At 40.1% G+C, this 24,086-nt stretch overlaps 1 protein-coding gene across 1 annotated transcript; it reads right to left on the bottom strand.

The window, feature by feature from the left end:
- Positions 1-6,798: 6,798 nt before the first annotated feature.
- On the bottom strand, positions 6,799-20,781 carry itgae.1 (integrin, alpha E, tandem duplicate 1; the record flags this gene model as incomplete). The annotated part of the gene is made up of 14 exons (XM_084419585.1): positions 20,727-20,781; positions 19,358-19,541; positions 19,041-19,146; positions 18,834-18,913; positions 13,224-13,297; positions 10,455-10,560; positions 10,321-10,368; positions 10,159-10,230; positions 9,933-10,054; positions 9,694-9,845; positions 9,409-9,562; positions 9,038-9,182; positions 7,557-7,676; positions 6,799-6,839 (listed from the first exon to the last, which is right to left on the bottom strand). Exons 2-14 carry the CDS (start codon positions 19,422-19,424, stop codon positions 6,799-6,801), a joined length of 1,287 nt encoding a protein of 428 aa, XP_084275711.1. The 5' UTR covers positions 19,425-19,541; positions 20,727-20,781.
- Between the last annotated feature and the right edge of the window lie 3,305 nt (positions 20,782-24,086).

Below are 24,086 nucleotides of genomic sequence, written 5' to 3'. Positions count from 1 at the left end.
AATAGTGCAGGCCCTGTTGTGCTGCTGCCCCCCATTTAGTTTTTTAGTTTTATTTTATTGAATCACATTCTTCAAATCATGTTTTTTTCTTTCAAATAATTTCTTTCACATCATGTCTATTTGTCTCCAAGGACTCCTGATCGTCATCTTGTCCACTGCTTGCGGTGCCACAAGCTGCAGGAGTGCAACCCTGGCCAGGGTGTGCATGAAGAGCAGCACGCCAGAGGAGAGAGCAGCCGAGGTGCAGAGCGCAAAGGCCTCGAGCAGGGATTGGGTCCGCTACGGCAGAAACTGGGACTACAATCTGCAACCTCATTCCCGACAGATGCTCCCAGGCCAACATGGTCAGTGAGCTTCTTCGTTGTGGTTTCTTCGTTGTGAATCAGCCACCGGAGACCGATGCTGAAGCTCCGTCTTCGACCCCTGTAGTCCCGTCTGGTCTGACTCAAAAGTATAAGTGCAGTAAACCGTGTGCCACACTGAAAAAAAGAAAGTGCTATTCTTACTCAGTATCCTTGTCTTGTTTTCCTGTCCAAATATCTAACAATTCTTAAATCAGGATGCATTCACTAGATGTCATAATTATATTGTGTCTTGTTTTCTGGGATAAGTAAATCAGAATTGAAGTGTTACAGAAGTCATCTCTATTTTAAAGACTTTACGCTTGTGATATGATGCAATGTTTGTGTATGCATTAGTGACAACTTTTCGTTATCTAGAATTCAGATTGGTTGGACCGGTTTGAGCATAGTGGCAGGGTGGTGATCAGCGCAGGGAGGGGCACGGATACCAACACACTGATTGCCCTGACCCAATGGGAGGAAGCTGTGAGTTTTAGTATGATACAAACAGCCGATGGCTTGCTACCAATGTTTATACCATTTAATAATCTTTTGGTTGCCTAAGCATATTTAGGGGTTCAAGCACGAAGTGCTGAAACCCTATTGTAATTGTTCATTTTCCCGTGATGCAGCATTCTCCATGTAAAACTGATCGGGCAGACCAAACCGTAAGTCGTAGAGACTTGAAACTTTGGGGGCTGATAGTATTCACACCGCCTACAACGTCACTTAGGCCCACCCCGATCAGCCTGACGGGGGGCGCTACAGCGGTCAAAAGTACGAAATGGCTCATAACTCCTCAACCGTTGGGCATAGGCTCAAGTATCTTATATCGCTGGAATCCTTGGCTCAAGGCAGACAAGATGCATGCCTCGGATTTGCTCGCCCTTCGGGCGCCAATTTCGAGTAAATTTAGGTTTTTTGAAAAACCTACTTTTGCGAACTACTCCTAGGTTTTTAGCCTGATTGGAACCAAACCACTGCAGAAATATATCAATAATCATCAAAAGAATTCTTAATTCAAATTCACGGTCGCTAAAGGGAACTAAAATGTTTGATGGCACCAGGGCCACTTTTACTAAAATGATTATAACTTGTGAACGGAAAGAGATATTTCGCTAAACTCGGGACACATGTTCATGAGCTCAATCTGAGGTCACTTGAAAAAATTGTGACGATTGGCCACTTGGTGGCGCTATAACAGGGCAAAAAAAGTCATGAAAATGGCTATAAACGTACCGAACCATTAGTCCGTTGAAATCCTGAATCCTTTCCGAGTCCAACGATACCAAACATGCCAGGTTTCGCCTTATAGTTTGTGTATCATTGTCATTTAGCGCTTAAAAAACTTGCGATTATCTTCCGATCGAGACAAAAACACCACAGGAAATTTGAAAACATAGGTCAATAGCTAAACAATAACGCCCAAATGTCAAAATTATGATGATGTCAAAATTTGACAGACATGTATGGGCACCTTTTGAGGACACCGAATAAAAGTGGTGTAGATCAGGTAAGACGTGGTGCTATAACTGTCAAAAAAGTAAATTGCCTGTATTGGCTGCAATCATCTAAGTTTATTTGGATCCCCATTAGCCACTACCTAGGCAGTGGCTACTCTTCCTGGGGTCCCAACAAGTAAAAAACACAAAACTACATTTAATCAACAACAATAAAAAGTCAAGTTAATGAAACATACTAACCCAACATCCCTTTTATGCATGCCTGGTGTAAGTACTAGTACTAGACTAGTACTATTATACAAAAGTTGAGAGTACAGGACATTAGGAATTCTAGACACAGAAATATTTCTTATAAAATAAAGCAGAGAGACAATCCTTCACCAGTGCATTCTTTGTATATTAGCTCTTCCATAACAATTTAAATTGAGTTGTGTCGCTCTGTTCTGGACAAATTTAATTTTTCAAGTAGTTCTTTTTTTTTTTTTTTTTTTACTTGATGCACTCGACCACACCACTGGGCAATAACACGCGATTCATCCAATCACTGATTATGCTGCAGTGACTGACACCCCTGACAGCCAACAGAAGTGGCATATTCATAATGCCCACCCACTGGTCGCGCCGGCGCCGCTCTCAGCATGAACAGAGAGAATCAGATGAGAACGGATCAGATAAGACACAGAGTATTTCTCCAGAAACTCCTTGTACTAAATGATAATCATAATCCATCGGTAACTGTGATTGCACTTGGAAACTTTGGATGCATCAGCCTGGAGTGTTGTCGTCAGAGAGAAAGGTGGAAATCGGAGTAAAGATTTCCCAGAGTGATAACCTTGTGATAACATCCTGTTTTCGGTCGAAGTCCACAGTAGTCGATTGTCGAGTTCACGCGCGTGATCATAGGTACTAAACCTATGCGTGTGAACTCGACAATCGATTACTGTGGACTTCGACCGAAAACAGGATGTAAATACAGGTATGTGCGCTGGCTGAATAAACATCATTTTTTATATATTTCTTTCACATCTACTGCAGTCAGATTCACCCGCGTTCACTCCGAAGGAATCACTCACATGACCTGTGCACTTGTAACACGGGTAGGCAACACGGTGTAGGCAACACCGATTTTTGTCGTTGTTCTCTGTACTGACAGCACTCCAAATATACAAAAAAATGAGCTCAATGTTAAAATTGACCGGAGTTCTCCTTTAAGTCTGACGCCCGTTTTACACATACTCTGTAGTGCTTTCACATATGCTGCATTTGCAGTGCATAACTGATCCATGGCTGTACCACAAACACATACTCACTATTTTTATTTCAAATCCAGAAGTTAACAGCTACTTTTATTTAAATCAGCATTGCGATTCTCTTTGTACACATACTCTTTAATAGACGTAATTCACTTTTAAGCACAATTTAAACAACGTATTATTCAATGCACTACTTCTATCTAGATTTAAGCAAATGCAAATGGTAAAATATTTAGCCATGTAGTAATATTAAAATCACAAACATTTTAAGTTAAAACTTAAAATTGACAACTCTCATGCCTTTTCTTTTGCATTTAAATTTTAATAAAATAAATCTTGGATGTCACAAAGAACTTGTTTTTCCACCTCCACGATTGAGACAAGTGTTACTTTTCTGTTCACTATTTTTCCATAGTGGTACACACCATATTGACTGGATTAAATAGAATTGCATTACTAAAAAGAGACTAAAATACAATTTTCATTGACTAAATCTAGACTAAATGTCATCAGTTTTTGTCGACTAAAACTAGACGAAAATAGTCATGGATAATTCTGACTAAAATAAGACTAAAATGCTCAGACATTTAGTCGACTGAAACGACTAAAGACTAAAAAGAGTATGAAAGCGACTAAAACTAATAAAAACTAAAATGACAGCTTGACACAAAGACTAGACTAAAACTAAAATTAAAACAGGCTGCCAAAAACAACACTACTGATTACATTTCCTTTAGTACATTTGGGTTATAGAATGTATGGCTGCCTGTCTCGTGAAGGAATTTCCCTTGCGGTAATTTTGAGTGGCAGCAGATATATATATATATATATATATACACACACACACACACACACACACACACACACACACACACACACACACACACACTCACTACCGGTCAAAAGTTGTAGATCAGTAAGATTTTTAATGTTTTTAAAAGAAGTATCTTCTGCTCACCAAGGCTGCATTTATTTGATTAAATATACAAATAAAAACAGTTATATTGTGAAATATTATTACAATTTAAAACAGCTGTTTTCTATGTGAATATATAGTAAAGTGTAATTTATTCCTGTGATCAAAGCTGAATTTTCAGCATAATTACTCCAGTCTTCAGTGTCACATGATCCTTCAGAAATCATTCTAATATGATGATTTGATGCTCAAGAAATATTTGATTATCAATATTGAAAACAGTTTTTTACATTTTTATTTAATGCTGCTATGATGAATAGAAAGTTCAAATATATTATTATAAATGTGTTTAAAATGTAATTTAAAATTTTTTTTGTAGCTTTTTAATTTTCTTTATCCTGAGGACAAATCTTTTAAAAGTATTGTTTGACCAGTTAAATTTTGCATGCACCACATATGCAGATTCCTATGTAACTTTAATTTGGCCAAAATTACACAGATAATTATTTACAAGCAGAGATTTAATGAAGAGTGTGTGTAGCACAATTCATAAATGTTGTTCGTTGATCTTTCATGTCAATCTTGATCAAGAAAAGAAATGTTTGGAGGAAACATTAGCCTGGGTGCCAGCCCGAACCCCGCCCACAATATTTTTTGGTCGGGAAGTAGAGTATAGAATTGAGTATGACGACGTCAGGCTAAGGAAACATGAAATATGTTTAATGTTTAAATCTTCCGAATGTGATGGAAAATAATTTTATTTCATATAAAGTATGTGCTTGCATGACAACAGACAATAGCTTAGTGGAAAATTACTGTGTACTGTGTCCAAATGTCAGCTCAGACGAGCTAAAGAAGTCTTTGTCTTAGAAGCCTTAGAAGGTGTTACTTGTCTATCCAACTTCCTGCTATTTTTTTTTTAGAAACGGTCCTTCTTGTATTGGGCCAAGAGAATAAAACAAAAAAATTTCCTTATATGGTATAGATCTTCAATTCATTCAAGATATCAGGAAGACAGCAGGGTAAGGGGTGAGTGATGTATATAAGGCAGCGTGTAAATGAACGACCATTCTTGCGAGAATAAAGGCATTTCGTGAATGATTTGGTTCATTACAGTCTCACCAATAAATAATTTCCGCAACACCAACTAGAGTCCCCCAGTGAATCTCAGCCATTTCCAGCCCTGCTTATATTAAACGTAAATGTAGCTTATTGTCATGCTAAAGTGAAGCGCACGACTCAAGAAAATATGACAAAAACAGTCTTTAATTCAATGATCCCCAACAAGAATACTAAGAAGAACTAGAAACAACTTAAAACTCATATGACACAGAACAATGAACAGAGGAAACAATAAGGGTTTAAATACACAAGGAATAATGAGGGGAAAATGACCAACAGATGAAAATATTAGTAACTAAGGGAACTAACTAGGGTGATTAACTAGACTAAACTGAACTGCAAACACAAAAGACAAACATGTGGAAACAAAAAGGCAACAAAACTAAACCTAACACCTCACCTACACATTTTTTTTTTCACAGCTTCCCCCGAGTCTCAAGTTTAAAATAACCTTTATAAAAAATGTAGACAAAGGTTACTAAAATATAGAGAAGTTGACACATTTAATATACAGTAACCTAAATATCGTACATCCGAACAGTGTTCTTGTTTGTTTGCATTTAAATGATTTGTACATTGCACTTACACAAAGGAAAAATTCATTTGCACATCAATTTACATATGTGGCTTACAAATTTATACAAAAAAATGTATCAACCTTTTTTAAAAGTAGAATCAATATAGAAAATATTTCAAAACTGATGACATGATTGATCATCTATAATAGGGAATCCTGTTTTTATTCAGCATTTCTTCATTTGCAGTTTTATGCCTGGTTGACTGAAACTATCTTGCAGGTTATTATGATAGAATACCTGTCATTCCTTATGATGACATAAGGATCATGTCATCCTTATGATAGAAACAGTTTTCCAAACATACATTATATATTACCATATACCGTAGTTATGGTTGAGTCCTTTGGATCTGGAGTTCTGAATGCTGATAAAAAAATAATAATAATGTTTTAGCTTGCTTAATTAGAATATTTGAACTCAATAGTGTGGTGCAGGTATGATGTCACTTTGTAGGCCAACCAGAAGCTAGCATCACACTGGTTCCCTCGACAAAAACCCAATAGGAGTTTCCCATAGGCTTTCGGATTATCGCTAAAAACAAGCTCTGTGATCAACAAAAGTTTATGATACTTGCATGGTTTGTCCATCAAGATAATTATCACAGATGTACACAACTTTTATGAATTTTGAAGCCTAAATGCAGCTGCCAGAAGTAAAAAGCTAAAGGTAGGCTATTAACGAACTACACCACGGTCCCACTAATTCAATGTCACCATCACTTCTTCCGACAACTCTTTCAGTTTTTATCTAAAAACATTTTCCCTGAACGTTTGAGTTTGAATAGTTTGTGAGAGCACAATTATAACCATAACAATGCTGTAAAAGCCGGACTGAGCTTAACTTTTCGGCGTGATGACGTTTAATCTCCTTGACAGCCTAGCCACTTTTTAGCTACCGCCTTTTTCGAGACGCGTACCAGCTTAAAAAAAATCCCTAGTTGGGTAATACTGATGTATTTTATGTCATAGAATAAAACGTGAAAGTGTCTTGAGCTTGTGTTCACCACAGACCTTATTTCAGCCATTTAACCAAAACCCCATTAGAAAAACCCATTGACTTCGGGAAGATGGAACCGGAAGTGCTAAAATGCTAACTCGCTACCGCGTTTTGGCCTACAAAGTGATGTCATACCTGCACCACTCTAAGCCCATCAATACTCTGAAGTTCTTGAAAAACAAAAGAGTATGACATCATAATATATACAACATTAATATAGGCTATCAACAGGAGTTTCACGTTGCATTATCAGCTTTTTTCAAACCACATTAGCAGCAATTGGAAACGTACTTGGAAACTTGTAATCTTTGAAAAAAAAAAAAGTTCATCTTTTGTCACATTTTGTATAAACAAAGTATCAACTGGCATTAGTGCCATTAAGAAATCTATCAATCTGTTCTTCAGAAAAAACAAACAAAGATCTTAAAATTTCATTCAAATAATTTTTACTGAACTTACCTTCATCGTGTTCTTCATTATTAGAGCAAGATTTGGATGATCTCATACATTTCATACAACGGTTATTTAAGCCTGAATATTGTTTTATAAACAAATAAATTGGAGTCAGTTCATCAATTCTCTAAGTAAATACTGGTTCATTGAATTTTTACTTTGGATAATAATGAATGAAAAGTATAATGCTCACCAGTGAGAATAAATACAATAAAAAGAAGAGTGAAAAGTCCAGCTCCAGCAAAAAAGAATAACCAGGAGTTCAACTCCACAGTTTCTGTGCCACAAATAGAAATGTTATGTTATATAAATGTAAAATGATTGATGTCATAATTATAATCTTTATCTTTAATAAATTGTTATCCTCATACCATTTTGTGATTCCTCCTCTAAATTTAATTTGAAAGACTTTCCCATGCAGGGACTGAACTTACTCTCAACTGGAGGCTCTGATTGTATGATTTCCACTCTCCAGCGTTCACTGCTCCGCTCACAAAAGTACGGGCCGATGTATGAAGGCTTCAGATCGTGGATGAGGATGGAGAAGTTTCCTTCTTTGAACAGAAGGGGAAAAACACTCTATCAAAGTACATACTGCCATTATTCATGATCCTTAGAAGAGTAGCTCCACTGGATTTGTGGGTCCATTTCACAACAGATTCATTCAAGCACACTGATTCACAAAACACTGTCATACATGTGTTGATTGGAGGCGCAACGCTTGGCTTAGTTTGGAACAATTTTAGTTGGCGGTGTAAAAAATAGATAAAGTAACTGGTAATGTTTTGTTTTAAATGTTTTACTCAATTTACTGCTTGTTTACAGAAATGTTATCTAAAAGTAGCACTCACAATTTTGTGCTGTTGCACTGAGTAGATACGCATGGTTCAATTTTACAACAGCTTTTTATTTAGGCTACAGCTGCTCATCCAATTAGATTTTAGCATTATTATGACCGCCGCTAGCGTAGCTAGCGAAAGCGGTCATATAGGGATTGTCAAAGTTTTTTTTTTTTTTTTTTGTCATCTACTGAATTTTCCGTCAACGATACCAGGGACACAGAAACACCGGGGAACATGAAATTTGGTGGGCATGTAGCCTCACTAGACTTTTACGGAAAAATTTCGTTTGAAAACCCCCCCCCCGCGCTGGGCCCCCCCAAACCCAAAAAATGCAGTTTTTCCTAAATAACTACCTGAACCGTGGCACCGAGGATGAAGAAATTTTTATGGTATGTTGGTCTTAAGGGCCCACATCAACCTAGCCCATAATCACTCATTTGTGATTTGCGCCCCTCCCATAAAAAATGAAAATGCAATATTATTCTGCTTTAATCGCCCCTATCTTCAGTGGAGATGTTCAGAACTGCACCATATTTCATGTGTATGATTAACTTGACATCCTCTGGGGGTATGCTAAGTTTCGTAGAATTTCATCCATGGGGGGGGGGGGGGGGGGGGGGGGTATAAAATAAATTCATTTATGTGCACATTTAGTGACTGTACACTCATCGGCCTGTAGATGGTGCTGTTGAGCGAAGGGTTGCTGGTTTAGGATGATACTGTCACACACACACATGCAGGAATACAAACAAACGCAAGCATGCACACACTCTGACATCCACACGCACAGACACACACCCATACACACACATACAAATCCACATGCACAGACACACACACACAAACACACACGCGCACACACATCTACGCACGCATACACAAACACACACACATACACAGACAGACATGCACATACTACTACTTTTTTTAGGTATATACATAAACACGCAATACAGCCAAATTGCTCCACGTCATTTATTTTTGTGGAAAGCCAGTGCAGGCCTGAGCGGCGGTCATATTTTGTACCGCCATGCAGTACATCTAGTATTACAAAACGTTTGAAACTTTCTTACCTTCAACCCCAACTATACTGTTCTCCAGTTTGGACAGAATGTCATCTAATGCAGCATAATTGGAAACATTGAAAAATTGTCCAGGATCTGCTATTTCCATCATCTCTTTTATTGCGTTAGGTTTAGACAGAATGCCGTCACCAACCTAAAGTTAAGATGTCATTAAGTGTTTTAAATAAAACACACAAATCATTAACTATATAATAACAATTACTCTGTGTAATATAGCTGGATATGAGTGTTTTAGTATAGGGCTCAGGCTGGTGAACCTAGAAGTATCCACAGGGACAGATTCAATCTGTAATTGTAATTCTAATTGCATTTTAAACATCTAAAATGCTAGAGAAATAAGCAGTGAACAGGACACTTACTCCTATGGAATAGCGGTTGAAATCTTTCATTTGTGTCATGTTCAAAACATCAGTAAGGCTCATCGGATCTCCCAAAATTTCCCCGTCGGACAAAACAATCATTATTTTTTTGGAGTTATTTTTTGATCCATTCTCAGGGATTGAAACATTTGTACTGTAAACAACCAATGAAACCAGTCAGACCATGACATTAACGTACAACCAACAAAAGTGCTACATGCTAATCAAACACTTAAGATACAGTATAAAATGTCTAGTATTTCACATCATAAATTGTAAACTCACAGGACATGATGGATGGCCGAGGCAGTCTTTGTGATATGGCCAATTTGCTTTATTTCCTTGACCTTTTGCAAGGCACTGGTACGGTTCTCATTTTCTTTAAGTGAGAGCTCTGTCTTGATTATATAGCCATATTGCACTATAGCAAAGTCACACTGAGGAGAGAGTTGTTTTGTTAAGTATAATACCTTTTAAATTGCACTTAAAAAAAATTGCTATAAATTGTTACCATTGTTACTTGCATTGAAACATGCTTTCCAAACATTGAACATGACATTGTAGATGAAGTCTTTGGCTCTCTCAAAGTCTTGTTCACTAATGCTGCCAGAGCCGTCCAGCACAAAAGCAATCTCTGTCCCAGCATCTAAAAAAGATGTTCTGAAATATCAATATAAAAATACTGGTTTCTTTTAAAACATTATTCTTTGCATTTGTAGTATGACACAAAGGCCAAACATAGACTAGTACCGTCCTCTTCCTCTTCTTCGTCTGTTTTCGTGTCACTGTCCGGCTCGGCTTGTCTTCTCATCCTCTGTTTAACTTGTGGATATTGACAGAAATGTAAATTAGCAATCCGATTCTTTAAATGAGCCACATCAAATTATTTCGTTTTATCTCAGGTGGGCTCACCTTGATCGATACTTCTACCTCGATTGTTGTTGTTGTTGTTGTTGTTGACTGAAATGAAAGAGATTTAGAAAAATCAGAGGTAGGATTTTATCTGTTTGAATCTGAAATACCATTATCAAATCATCCATACATACCAAATTTAACAGGATTCAGTTTGACTTTCTCAATGGGATTTATCAGTGTGCAATTTCCATTCAAATCCTCAGTTGATGACTTCTGTATGCGAACTTGGTTACACATCTTGGGAGAAAAAAAATACACAACTCTAATTATCTCGATTGTATCTTTCACCGACGTCATTCCTCTTTGTGTTCGGCTCTCATTGCATTCTAACTGAATAAACGGATGTTAATGTCCTATGTTAATAAGAATTAGTGGTAAATGTTTAACTAGGCTACTCACAGTGACAGAATCGCTCTGATTGAAACTTGACAAAGAGTACATTGTTTTATTTTATAGATGTTTTCACTAGGGAAGTGCCGTCACTACATGGTTTTAGGTGAAGTAACAGTTTTGACTGACAGTGCTTATGACGGTAACACTTAACAATACGGGTGCACTAAGCATTAATTCATGCTTAACGAATGCACAGATAATCATGTGTTAAAGGGACATTGTGTAGGAATTTCTCCCATCTAGTGGTGAAATTGTATTTTGCATTCAAACGAATAGTGCTCTCCAGCGCCTCGCTTTTTCAAATGCGTGTTGCATCTACGGTAGACGTTACGTACCATAAAGCTATGACAGGATGTCTTTTAATAGCACTTCATCGAGTTCTACTGTCTGTCTATGTAATAAAGTAACGTTACACAACCAAGCAATGAAAAAAAACTTGTAATTAAGACCGTAACATTGACTTACCTGTCGAGAAGAAAGCAGGCAACTTCAGCGTCTTTTTTGAAAGCTTTCTCCTGCATTAGCTCTTTCCACCTGGAAAAAGCTATCCCGACATTAACCCTTGTTTTTTGTAATCTCCGGTCACGTTTCGTTTTTACGGTCTACTTTGGACTATTTCGACGACGAGGACTCCTTATCCTGTGACTAATAACCGTGCAGTGCAGCCTTTTAAACTTGCCGGGGCCGTGACAAGCGCCTCTCACTGCTCTGCTCCTCCGCTTCTGCTGGTTTCAGTCACGTGACGCTGGCTCTGAACGAAAACGCGTTGTGGAAACGCGTTGGCCTAGTACTTTTTGTCCCTCTCTGTTATTATAGTTTTTCAAGATGGCGGAACTACATGGAAGCCTCCGTGGACCTACCCGTCCCATGTATATAAAGATGATAAATTCTTCGTTTACAAGGATAAGTCAGATCATTGGCAGAGGTATTTGTACACCATTGAGGACCTATTTGAGAATAAAAAGATTACTGCATCAGCAACTAATAAAGATTCTAAATGATTAATATATGAATAGTTATTAATTAAATGTGTCAATGTATTAATTCCTTAATAACTTATTTTATTAACTAAAAGTGTAAATGAATGCGTTAATTACCACAGTTGGTCAAAGCAGTGTACTTCAACTTCCAGTTGTCTGCTTTAATTAATCATTAACTAATGATTTGCAAATGTACCATTATGTTATGACTTTACTTGTTGAGGCACATGACTATTAACTAATTAAGTAATATGACAGTTTGCACATGCAGTGAATGTAATGTCAAAGAATGTGTTTGAAGAATGGGTGAGTTGGGCTGCACACAAATATCAGCACACCAGAATCTGAACTCCTGAAGCTGTTACACTGTGTTTAATCTGGACGAGACCAGCTGTCTACACTGGACATGACAGACCATCGCAAGTCCATTTGTCCTTCGTAACAGAACTAGCACAAGAGCTCGGAGTATGTCAGAAATAGAGTGTGGCATCGGTTCAGGGTTTTGTCGTGTAGTGTCGCGCCGCATCCAGTGTAGTATCACTGACTATGGACGTTCTATTGTCTTTGTCCAGTCTAAACACAGTGTTATGAAACAGCAGTGCTCGACCGCATGTTTTCAGTGTTCCACGACCTCAAGCTTAACCTGACGTTGTCCTGTGCCATGAACAACAAGGTTCATCAGACTCAGTGAAATCTTGGTTGTACATGGTTGGAAATTGAAATCCATGGCTTAGTGTGGATGGCAAAACCAAAATGGCATATTACTTAACAATTAGTTAATAGTCATGTGCCTCAACAAGTAAAGTCATAACATAATGGTACATTTGCAAATCATTAGTTAATGATTAATTAAAGCAGACAACTGGAAGTTAAGGAACTGTGGTAATTAACGCATTAATTTACACTTAGAATAACAAATAAGTTAATTAATACATTATGACAAATTTTATTAATAACAATTCATATATTACTTAATCTATTAATCATTTAGAATCTTTATTAGATGCTGATGCAGTAATCATTAATTAATGGTTTAGTTCTTCATGAGTCATACATTAACACATGATTATCTGTGCATTAGTTAAGCATGAATTAATGCTTATTAGTGAACCCATATTGTAAAGTGTTACCCTTATGACTTCCTCCTGATAGTCACAATACAAGCATCATCCTGAACAATTTCCCCTAATTGTCCCAAATACATATAAACAAATACAATTCCCCAGAAATAACTTTGGTATCCCAATATTCCTAATCCTATTTAACTTTTCACAATTTTTTCACCATTTTCCTACTCTCTAAATAGACTATTTCCTCTTTAGAGGAGAGCCGACACATTTCTGTCTGTCACGTATGTGAAGGGGAAGCCACACTCTCTGCGGTTTAAATGTAAAAATGTTGTGCGACAGACACGAACTGTGTCTGATTACGCACAGGTCACTTCTCGAGCTTTCAATAGCTCAATCTTTGGTGAAATCATGTTGAGAATAAAACATGTTGTCTTTCTTTACATGTTTTTATACATACCACAAGGTGCTCCTCTTCTGATGTCGGCCTAGAAGCTACAGATGCAACTGATCTCAGGCCTTTTGGTTTTTCATCTTTAAAAGATACATTGATATAATAAGATTTTTACTATGAAAGTAATTCTGTAAATCAGTGAGCAGAGGTGGGCACAAATACATCAAAAACTATTTTGTTACAAACTACAAATACTGGCTCCATCCATCCATCTTCTACCGCTTATCCGGGGCCGGGTCGCGGGGGCAGCAGTCTAAGCAGGGATGCCCAGACTTCCCTCTCCCTAGACACTTCCTCCAGCTCTTCCGGGGGGACACCGAGGCGTTCCCAGGCCAGCCGAGAGACATAGGGCCCTATCTTGCACCCAGCGCAATTGACTTTGTACACCGACGCATGTTTCATTCCTATTTTGCACCCGCGCAAAGCGCGCTTTTCCCTCCACAGAAGCACGTCGCTAAACTAGGGAATGAACATGCGCTCCCTGGGCGGTTCAGCGCAAAAAAGGAGGCGTGTACCGGCGCAAACGTTCCCTGGTGCTATTTTACTGTTCCATAAAACAATTGCGCCACTGGCCAGAAAAAACCTAGTCTAAAGTCAGTGGCGCGTTGCGCGTTGTTCATTATGCTATTTTAGGGCGCATGCTTGACCATAATGTATAGAGTGCACAACGCTCATACACTGTGATTCTCTAATCTACACAGAAGCAGCAGTTTTCATTTTTGCAAATCATATTATTACAAACGATAGATAGATAGATAGATAGATAGATAGATAGATAGATCATTTATTATAAATATAATAATTTATTATAAAAGCATACATCTAGGTTACACATTTACCCACATTATTATATGCCTGTTTAACCGAAGCTAATTTGGGTGTGTTTCTCCATCCCCAATGTCACTTCTCTCTCTTTTACGGCCGTGACGAGAGCGTTGGTCTCCTCGGCTGTGAACCGCTCTTGGCGCGCGCCTGGCAAATCCGCCGTTATAATAGCAATACGCCAAGGAAAAAGTGCGTCTGTTCTTAAAGGGAATGTGAGATGATGCTCTGATTGGTTTATTTCACGTTACGCCCAAACCACACCTATGAATAATGAAGCTACTTCAGACCAACCCCTTTTAGATTTGCGCCCGGCGCAAGAGTCATTTATCCCGCCGGGAAAATAGCAACAGCGCCGAGACCCGCCCACAAAGTTACTTGCGCTTTGCGCTTTGACACTTGCGTTTCAGATCGTTAAAATAGGGCCCATAGTCTCTCCAGCGTGTCCTAGGTCTTCCCCGGGGTCTCCTCCCGGTGGGACGTGCCCGGAACACCTTCCCGGGAAGGCGTCCAGGAGGCATCCGGAAAAGATGCCCGAGCCACCTCAACTGACCCCTCTCGATGTGGAGGAGCAGCGGCTCTACTCTGAGCTCCTCCCAAGTGACCGAGCTTCTCACCCTATCTCTAAGGGATCGCCCAGCCACCCTGCGGAGAAAGCTCATTTCGGCCGCTTGTATCCGGGATCTTGTCCTTTCAGTCATGACCCACAGCTCATGACCATAGGTGAGAGTAGGAACGTAGATTAACTGGTAAATCGAGAGCTTCGCCTTGCGGCTCAGCTCCTTCTTCACCACGACAGACCGGTACAGGGACCGCATTACTGCAGAAGCTGCACCGATCCGCCTGTCAATCTCCCGTTCCATCCTTCCCTCACTCGTGAACAAGACCCCAAGATACTTGAACTCCTCCACTTGAGGCAGGAGCTCTCCACCAACCTGAAGCGGGCAAACCACCCTTTTCCGACTGAGAACCATGGCCTCGGACTTGGAGGTGCTGATTTTCATCCCAGCCGCTTCACACTCAGCTGCAAACCGTCCCAGTGCATGTTGGAGGTCCTGGTCTGATGAGGCCAACACGACAACATCATCCGCAAAGAGCAGAGATGAAATCGTGTGGTCCCCAAACCCGACCCCCTCCGGCCCCTGGCTGCGCCTAGAAATTCTGTCCATAAAAATTATGAACAGAACCGGCGACAAAGGGCAGCCCTGCCGGAGTCCAACACGCACCGGGAACAAGTCTGACTTACTGCTGGCAATATGAACCAAGCTCCTTCTCCGGTCGTACAGGGACCGGATAGCCCTTAGCAAAGGGCCCCGGACCCCATACTCCCGGAGCACCCTCCACAGGCCGCCGCGAGGGACACAGTCGAATGCCTTCTCCAAATCCACAAAGCACATGTAGATTGGTTGGGCAAACTCCCATGAGCCCTCCAGCACCCTGTAGAGGGTATAGAGCTGGTCCAGTGTTCCACGACCGGGACGAAAACCACACTGTTCCTCCTGAATCCAAGGTTCTACTATCGGCCTGATTCTCCTCTCCAGTACCCTGGCATAGACTTTCCCAGGGAGGCTGAGAAGTGTGATCCCCCTATAGTTGGAGCACACCCTCCGATCCCCCTTCTTGAAAAGAGGGACCACCACCCCTGTCTGCCAGTCCAAAGGTACTGTCCCCAACCGCCACACGATGTTGCAGAGGCGTGTCAGCCAAGACAGCCCCACAACATCCAGAGACTTGAGGTACTCAGGGCGGATCTCATCCACCCCCGGTGCCCTGCCACCGAGGAGTTTCTTGACTACCTCGGTGACTTCAGCTTGGGTGATGGACGAGTCCGCCTCCAAGCCCTCAGCCTCTGCTTCCTCAATGGAAGACGTGACGGCGGGATTGAGGAGATCCTCGAAGTATTCCTTCCACCGTCCGGTGATATCCCCAGTTGAGGTCAACAGCTGCCCACCTCCACTGTAAACAGCGTTGGTAGGGCACTGCTTCCCCCTCCTGAGGCGCCGGACGGTTTGCCAGAATCTCTTCGAGGCAGACCGATAGTCCTTCTCCATGGCCTCACCGAACTCCTCCCAGGCCCGAGTTTTTGCCTCCACAACCACCCGGGCTGCAGTCCGGTGTCTTCCGGTGTCCACCACCGGGTTCGGGGATTGCCGCCTCGACAGGCACCGGAGACCTTACGGCCACAGCTCCGAGTGGCCGCGTTGACAATGGAGGTGGAGAACATGGTCCACTCGGACTCAATATCTCCAGACTCCCTCGGGATCTGGTCGAAGCTCTGCCGGAGGTGGGAGTTGAAGATCTCTCTGACAGGAGATTCGGCCAAACGTTCCCAACAGACCCTCACAGTACGTTTGGGTCTGCCGAGTCTGTCCAGCTTCCTCCCCCGCCATCGGATCCAACTCACCACCAGGTGGTGATCAGTTGACAGCTCCGCCCCTCTCTTCGCCCGAGTGTCCAAGACATACGGCCGGAGGTCGGATGAAACGACCACAAAGTCGATCATCGACCTCCGGCCTAGGGTGTCCTGGTGCCATGTGCACTGATGGACACCCTTATGCTTGAACATGGTGTTCGTTATGGACAAGCTGTCACTAGCACAGAAGTCCAATAACAGAACACCACTCGGGTTCAGATCAGGGGGGCCGTTCCTCCCAATCACGCCCCTCCAGGTGTCACTGTCGCTGCCCACGTGGGCGTTGAAGTCCCCCAGTAAAACGATGGAGTCCCCAGTCGGAGCACTTTCCAGCACCCCTCCCAGAGACTCCAAGAAGGCCGGGTACTCTGCACTGCCGTTCGGCCCGTAAGCACAAATGACAGTGAGAGACCTATCCCCGACCCGAAGGCGTAGGGAAGCGACCCTCTCGTTCACCGGGGTGAACTCCAACACATGGCGGCTGAGCTGGGGGGCCATAAGCAAACCCACACCAGCCCGCCGCCTCTCACCATGGGCAACTCCAGAGTGGTGAAGAGTCCATCCTCTCTCGAGGAGTGTGGTTCCAGAGCCCAAGCCGTGCGTAGAGGTGATCCCAACTATCTCTAGTCGGAATCTCTGAACCTCACGCACAACCTCAGGCTCCTTCCCCGCCAGAGAGGTGACATTCCATGTCCCTAGAGCTAGATTCCACGTCCAGGGATCGGGTTGTCTAGGCCCCCGCCTTCGACTGCCGCCCGATCCACTTTGCACCGGCCCCTTACGGTCCCTCCTGCAGGAAAATACTCCTCCAAATACTGGCTCATGAAATGTAACAAAATAAAATACAAAATACTGATGTGAAAAATATATTTAAATAAAATACAAGTAATTAGTATTTTGAAAATACAAAAATACTCCCACAATAATCTTAAAGGGATACTTCACCTCTGGAAAGATGAATGTGTATTTAAAATGGGTCATTTATGTAGAAGACATTATTAATTATTATTTATTATAATTATTATATTAATATTTATAGAAAAATTATTTTTGAATTTGGAGCCTTCTAGACTGAGAAAAGCCAGAAAATGTATTTTTGGCTTATGTGGATGAAAGACAACAACTCCCAGAATGCACAACAAGGCTAGGCTACTAGTGAGTCTCCGTGACGAGTCTGCCCAGGATTTCGAGATCGCCCAAAATGTCCGGGATTCGGCTTCTGCGTTCTACAGTCGCCATTCATGATGTTTACTGTGGCGAGCAGGACGAGGCTGAGGGAGAACGGCGCGAGGCCGGTGGCGTGATTACTGATGAGCGACACCTGTGAGACGCACCAGTCTCGTATCTCTCACAGAGGAGCGGGAATTTTCTTAGCAATGTTAAAACGCACATCAACCGATCACTTGTTTAGCGTTCATGTAAACACTACATTCAGCCCGCCCTATGGGCGGGTTGAACACATGCGGGACTGCTCCTCCTACTGTAGTCTCTCGCCTCTGGCCAAAAAATCCTCCGATGACGCAAAAGGACGATTTTTGCGTCATCGGAGGATTTTTTCCAGACAAAAAATACATAAATCTCTCGTCTCAGGGGGATATGAGGATATGAAAATATATGAAATCACGGTAATTCGAAAATACTACAGGTTTTCTACTAATACAAAGCTTAATGCTAAATCTTGAAGTATCCCTTTAAGTCTTTTTTTTATTACTGAAAGGTCAATAACACAAATAGTAGCAATAACACAAATATGAGAAATGTGTAAATTAAAAATGGCGAAGTAGCAAAATAAAAACAGACCGAGAATTTTCGTCACAAAATCAAAATTCCATTTTAATCATAATATATGATTAATCATATTAATCATAATATGTGTGGGTTTGTTTTATACACGAGACTCTAACTGCCCTGATCGCGTATGCTTTTTCCATAGTAGAATCGCGCTGCGTGCGCAATTATTGAAAAACAATAGGATTGATGATTATTTTTTACAAAATCCAATATGTAATATGTTTAAAAACGTGTAAAAACTGCAGATGGATGTTATATTGTGAACGCTTGCTTAGCATGGAGATTTCAGTGGAGTTACGACAGGACGCGCTGTTTCATAATTGGTATGATTTTTCTTAAGTATTTAAGTATTTGAAATACTCTAAATACACTGCCTCAAAATATTTTGTTACAAACTACATTTTATTTTTTCCACACCTGCAAAATACAAATTACAAAATACACTAAAGTAATTAAATACGTATTTAAAATACATTTAATTGAAATACTGCCCATGTCTGTCAGTGAGGACATTATTATGAAATTAACAAAGTTAAGTTTACATTTTGAGCTTCTCTATAAAAAGATACAAAAGAAAAAGACAAACTTACCGATCAAATTTAAATCGACGCATTCATCATTTACAGTGCAGCTGAAAAGTTTTCCATTTGATGGGGAAGGAACAAAAACTCTAGAACACGACAAATTAGGACACTTTTACTAAAATAGATGACCTATAAGGTCATTATAAAGAACATTTATTTATATATTTCAGTAAAACGACATAATTATTTTAAAAAATGTCACAAATGACTAACCCATCTTTTGATTGGATAACAGTTTGCCCAAAGAGTGGATCATCTTTTATGGAATGCTTCACTGGAGATTTCATCTGAATATTGAACCCGGTCACACTGCATATGACTGTAACATGTAAAATAATGAGTAAAAAACTAAATGTTTCAGACAGCAGAATTTTACACAGTAGTAAGATTATGTTTTTATATTATAGTTTCTACTTTAGCCCAGACATTTTCAGATTCAAATAAATAAGTGTTTAAAACATGCCCAAACACAAATAAATGTTTTAAAATAATGAACTGTAAACTGATTATCAACACTGTATAATACATACCAATCAAAAATAGCAGTCCTTTGTACATTTTGTGAATTCGATCAATTCCACGCTTTAAAAAAACCATATCGGCACAGTGAGCCAGAAAGCTGCTCGTTGAGGTGTTGAAAGTAGAACAGCACACATGCCTCTGCTGACTGTTAAACCCTCCCTCTTGACACACTTCAGACACAGCACATTTACTCTAGTCAAGGAAATTTAAAATTATTAGCTGTTTTTATTTTTTATCGTAAAGACTGTATAAACTCTAAAATAAGAACACAAATTAGACATATTATAAACACTAATTGGAACATCATCGAAAGTGATAGCACTCTTCGGGCAAATTTTTTCAGAAATATCAATGGTTAGTTATAGACATCCACCAACTATACGAAGCAAGGTGGTATAGATATCTTCCTGCTCCTGAAAAGAAAACATGGCTCTTTAGTAGGCAATTTTAGATGTGGAGGGTGTAGACATTGTGATAACTTGGTCAGAACAATTACTTTTATTGATGCGTCTTCTTGGGAAGTGTATCCATTGAGTCCTTTATTAATTGCAATTCCTCGTATGTAGTTTATAGGTTAGAATGTGAGTGTGGATATTTCTATACAGGTCAAAGAAAAAGGAAATTGCATTTAAGAGCGGCTGAACACAAATATGCTATTCGGACGAAAAACATGTTGTATCCTATGGCGAGGAATTATGAGGTGGGTCATGTTAGGGAGAGTTCCCTTTTTTTGTAATGATTTATGATTGATATCAATTTATATCGTGCTGGTGTATATGTTTATATTTAAATTGTGATGTGTGTATATGTGTAGTTTATATATATATATATATATATATATATATATAGCTTTGTATATATATGTGTGTTATAGAGCTTTGTGTGACTCTCATACATGCAGATCTGAAAATAAACTAGTTAACAAAGCTATTGGTTCAATGTTCTGACTGGTAGTCTCAACCACAAATCCATTTGAAATTGTATTTTCTATTTAGAAAATGGGCCACCGGAAGAAAAATGGTCCTTTTATTTTAGAAATCTTTTTAAAGTGAGTGAGATGCCAATTAATTATCACTGGCATACTATAGGTATTCACTAGTTTTGCAAGAGGAGATGTACATCTGAGACAACCAAACGCTGACTCTGTTACAGGATTTGGTGAATATGGAAACCAGCAACTCTAACTGTGACAGTAAACTAGTCTAGCCTCAGCCCTCAGTTTTTAAAATAACCTCAAAATATTTGTGTAATAGTGCATTAAAGGGTCATCGGATGCCCATTTTCCACAATTTATAATTCTTTAGGGTCTTCATGTAAGTTTGTAACACACTTTGGTTAAAATTGCTCAATGGTTATGTAAAACAACACGCTTTTTACCTCCTCAAAAAAAGCTCTGTTCACAGCGACCCAGTTCCCTTTCGAAAGGTCTCTCGTATTGCGTAAGGCTAGCTCACGCTATGGGAAAACTCCTTTTCTCGAGAATATTGAAGCCAAATCTTTAAAACGCAGTGCAGCTGCACAGCATACACAGATGAACGGTGAGTACAGTCATTGGCTGTGCTGCGGCAACTGCACGAGCCTATGGCGAGGCGGCAAACCAATCAGGACACTTCGCGCCCTGGCACGTCATAGCCCGCCAGAATGGCCGTGGCCTAAGGCTATAAAGTACCTATTCTTCGCCAAGGATTTCAGATTTTATCTCCTTCAGCGATGTCACGGTTCATGAATTCACTGACTCTTTCTCACTACGTGTTGTTGTGTGTGCAGGTGGGCGTTATTGCTGATCAGTACACCTGCATCTGATCAGTGGCACCAGCAGCGCCTACTTATGCTCACAGTTTCGTCTTGTCTTTGTCAGATCGTTGTTGGATGTTCCCGGTGTGTTTGTCTCCAGCCTGTCTTCATTTCTACTATGTTTGCACCTGTATCCAGTTTTCCTGTCGTCTTCACTCTGCCTTCTTCTTCACTCTGTTCTTCGGTTCCCCGAGTCCTGGCAGCCAGCGCATCGGAATTCCTTCACCATCGCGACTACTGGGTTGTCAATCAGTGATCTGGCCCACACACATCAAGCCGGTTTTAGTGTGAGTGTGGCTTGCTGAGTGTGGCCCAGATGTGGCCCATGTGACCTTTGCCAGAACTGAGCCATATGTGCCCAGATGAGGCAGAGTTTGTGCGCACGATTTATAAATCGAGGGAACAAATTAGTAAATTGTGTACGCGATTTAGCCTACTATTTTGTTTTTTTTTCCCTGCATGTCATGTGCGGGGCTCCGTAGATTACTACTGTCATTTTCCATTTCACTTACACTGCTCCTTAGTATAGAGATGCCTTTGTCTAGAATTACATTAATTGCTAGTTCACCCCCAAAAAATTGTGTCATCATTTACTCACCATCATATGCTTCCAAACATGTATGACTTTGTGTCTTCCGGAACACAAAGAAGATATTTTGAGAAATCTCTTTGTGTTTTTGTCCTTACAATGAAAGTTAGTGGTAGAAATGTGTCCTGATATAGACAGAAGTTTCATTTTTAGGTGAACTATCCTTTTGGTTTCTCCTGATATTATTGTAAATAAAATAAAAAGTATTAAATTAAGACAAATTTCTCTTATCCAATTGTGGTTGGGATGGTCACAATAGTCTTAAAAAAAAAAAGAAAAAAAAAACGTATCGTTTAAACTGGGGTGGTGGAGGGGTGTTTAAGACCACACAAAGCATGTGACAGCCCTGAAAATGGCTAACCACAGAGTTCCCTCTAAGTAAACTTGAGATTAACTTCCTTGTCTTGGGGTCCCAGAAACTCATAAACTGTGCATGCACAAAATAATGAGTAATTTTAAAATGTATCTATTGCAGAAACAAGAGCTTATCACTGGGGCAGTGCCCTTAAAGAGACAACTTAGTACCTTATTTACACCTAAAAGGGGTATATTCATACTTTAGAGTAGTAATATGTACCTTTAGGGTGTGTTCACACTTGGCAGGTTTGGTTTGATTAAGACGAAAACGGTTCGATTGCTCTGTTCATGCGGTTCATTTAATTAAATGTGAACGCTGCCATCCGAACCCTGGTGCGCACCAAACAAGCGGACCGAGACCCATGAAAAGATGGGGTCTCTGTCCGCTTCCAGACGAACTCTGGAAGCAGTTCCGGCATAAATATGAATGCAACAGGGACCAAAGACATCTAAACAGTAACCAACATTTATCAACCATCCAGAAGTCCTTACATCTGGATTATCCATTGCAACACAGCATTCATCAGTGAATGCAACTACAGTAGTCAACATTTGTAGTGGATCAAAAAAGTTCATCAAAGTTGTCCTAAGACAAGAACGGGTATTGTTAAAAATGTATAACTTTGATGAAAGGTTTTGATCCAATTCAAATGTTGACTACTATTGTCACGGTTGGTCAGAAAGTGAAACGAAGATTCAAGTGCAGTAAAGGAAATTTTAATAAACAAAAACCAAACTGCAACAAAACAAGGCAGGAATAACTCGGGTACATCACCAGGGGAAAACAAAGACAACGATCGACACAGACTGCAAACAAGTGGGAACTAATAAAGGGAAACTAATCAAGGGGGAACAGGTGGGAGAACTCAAACAATAATCAGATAACAAAGGGGAGGGATCAGACAATGACAAGAGCACATGGCCCAAAATAACAAAACACCCATGTGCAACACAAGACAGGACAGGCATGTGACAATTATATTTAAAAATGAGTCTTCATGTAAACGTTTCTCTTCATAAGCTTTGGTGGTTGAAATGCAACTTTATGCACAACTGCCAGGCAGCCAGCAGCTTCAAATACCTGTTTGCTTTTAATACAAATCATTTGTTTGAAAGAAACTTCCCTTCATTAGCCTTTATGTGACGGGGTTCTTCTGTGCTCTAAATCACTCATGAATCTTTTGACAGTTCGATAATCTCTATTCAATTTTTGAAATTGTTATAGTTGTTTTTTTGCCTTTTGACATCTCTTCTCCGATGGTGTGAGGGCTGGACAAGCTGTCACTCACATGAGACCGACCAATAGCAAACCACAACCATCCAATTAATTCACGATGGACAAAATCAAGTCCCACCCCACATTTTTTCTTGTTCGAGATTTTCAATCGGATATACTTCACAATAGTTTGCGCAGAACTGATTCCGGGGAAAAAATTACGTGTGTACACCGGAGCCACAGAATCACTATTTTTAACTGCCAGATGTCCAAACACACTGTCTCTTTAACATCATTAGCAAGAAACGGTAATACTTGTGAAACCATTGTGGTTATTATATTTTTTCAGTTTGTCCACATACCTCTGACCACGTATACAATTTCCTACTACCATATGAGTGCTAGTAAAGCACTATACACTCAGTTGTGATTCAACTGATATTGCTAGTATACTCTTGTTCAATAATAATAAAAAAAAATGTTATGACTCAATTTAAAAACTGAGGGCTGAGTGTAAAGATCACCCATTGGCCCAACGACGGAATTCAACGGCCTGGGCGAAGGCATAATGCGTGTATGTCTTTTCAGCGCTCCAGTGAAGTTCACTTAATTTATTGGAATTTAGTTTCAATATTACTTTAGCTCTGCGCTTAATCTGACTCCAATTTCAAATGATAATCAAATTTAGATCGTGTTTCTTATTAGAAAATAGTCATAAATATTGATTATGAATTACTTTAGATCTTTGATTATTTTGAGCATCCCATACTTTCAATTATTC

Source organism: Rutilus rutilus (assembly GCF_951802725.1).
Source record: "Rutilus rutilus genome assembly, chromosome: 9".
NCBI lineage: Eukaryota > Metazoa > Chordata > Actinopteri > Cypriniformes > Leuciscidae > Rutilus > Rutilus rutilus.
Note: the sequence above shows the minus strand (reverse complement) of the source record. Positions and strands in the feature narration are given on the sequence as shown.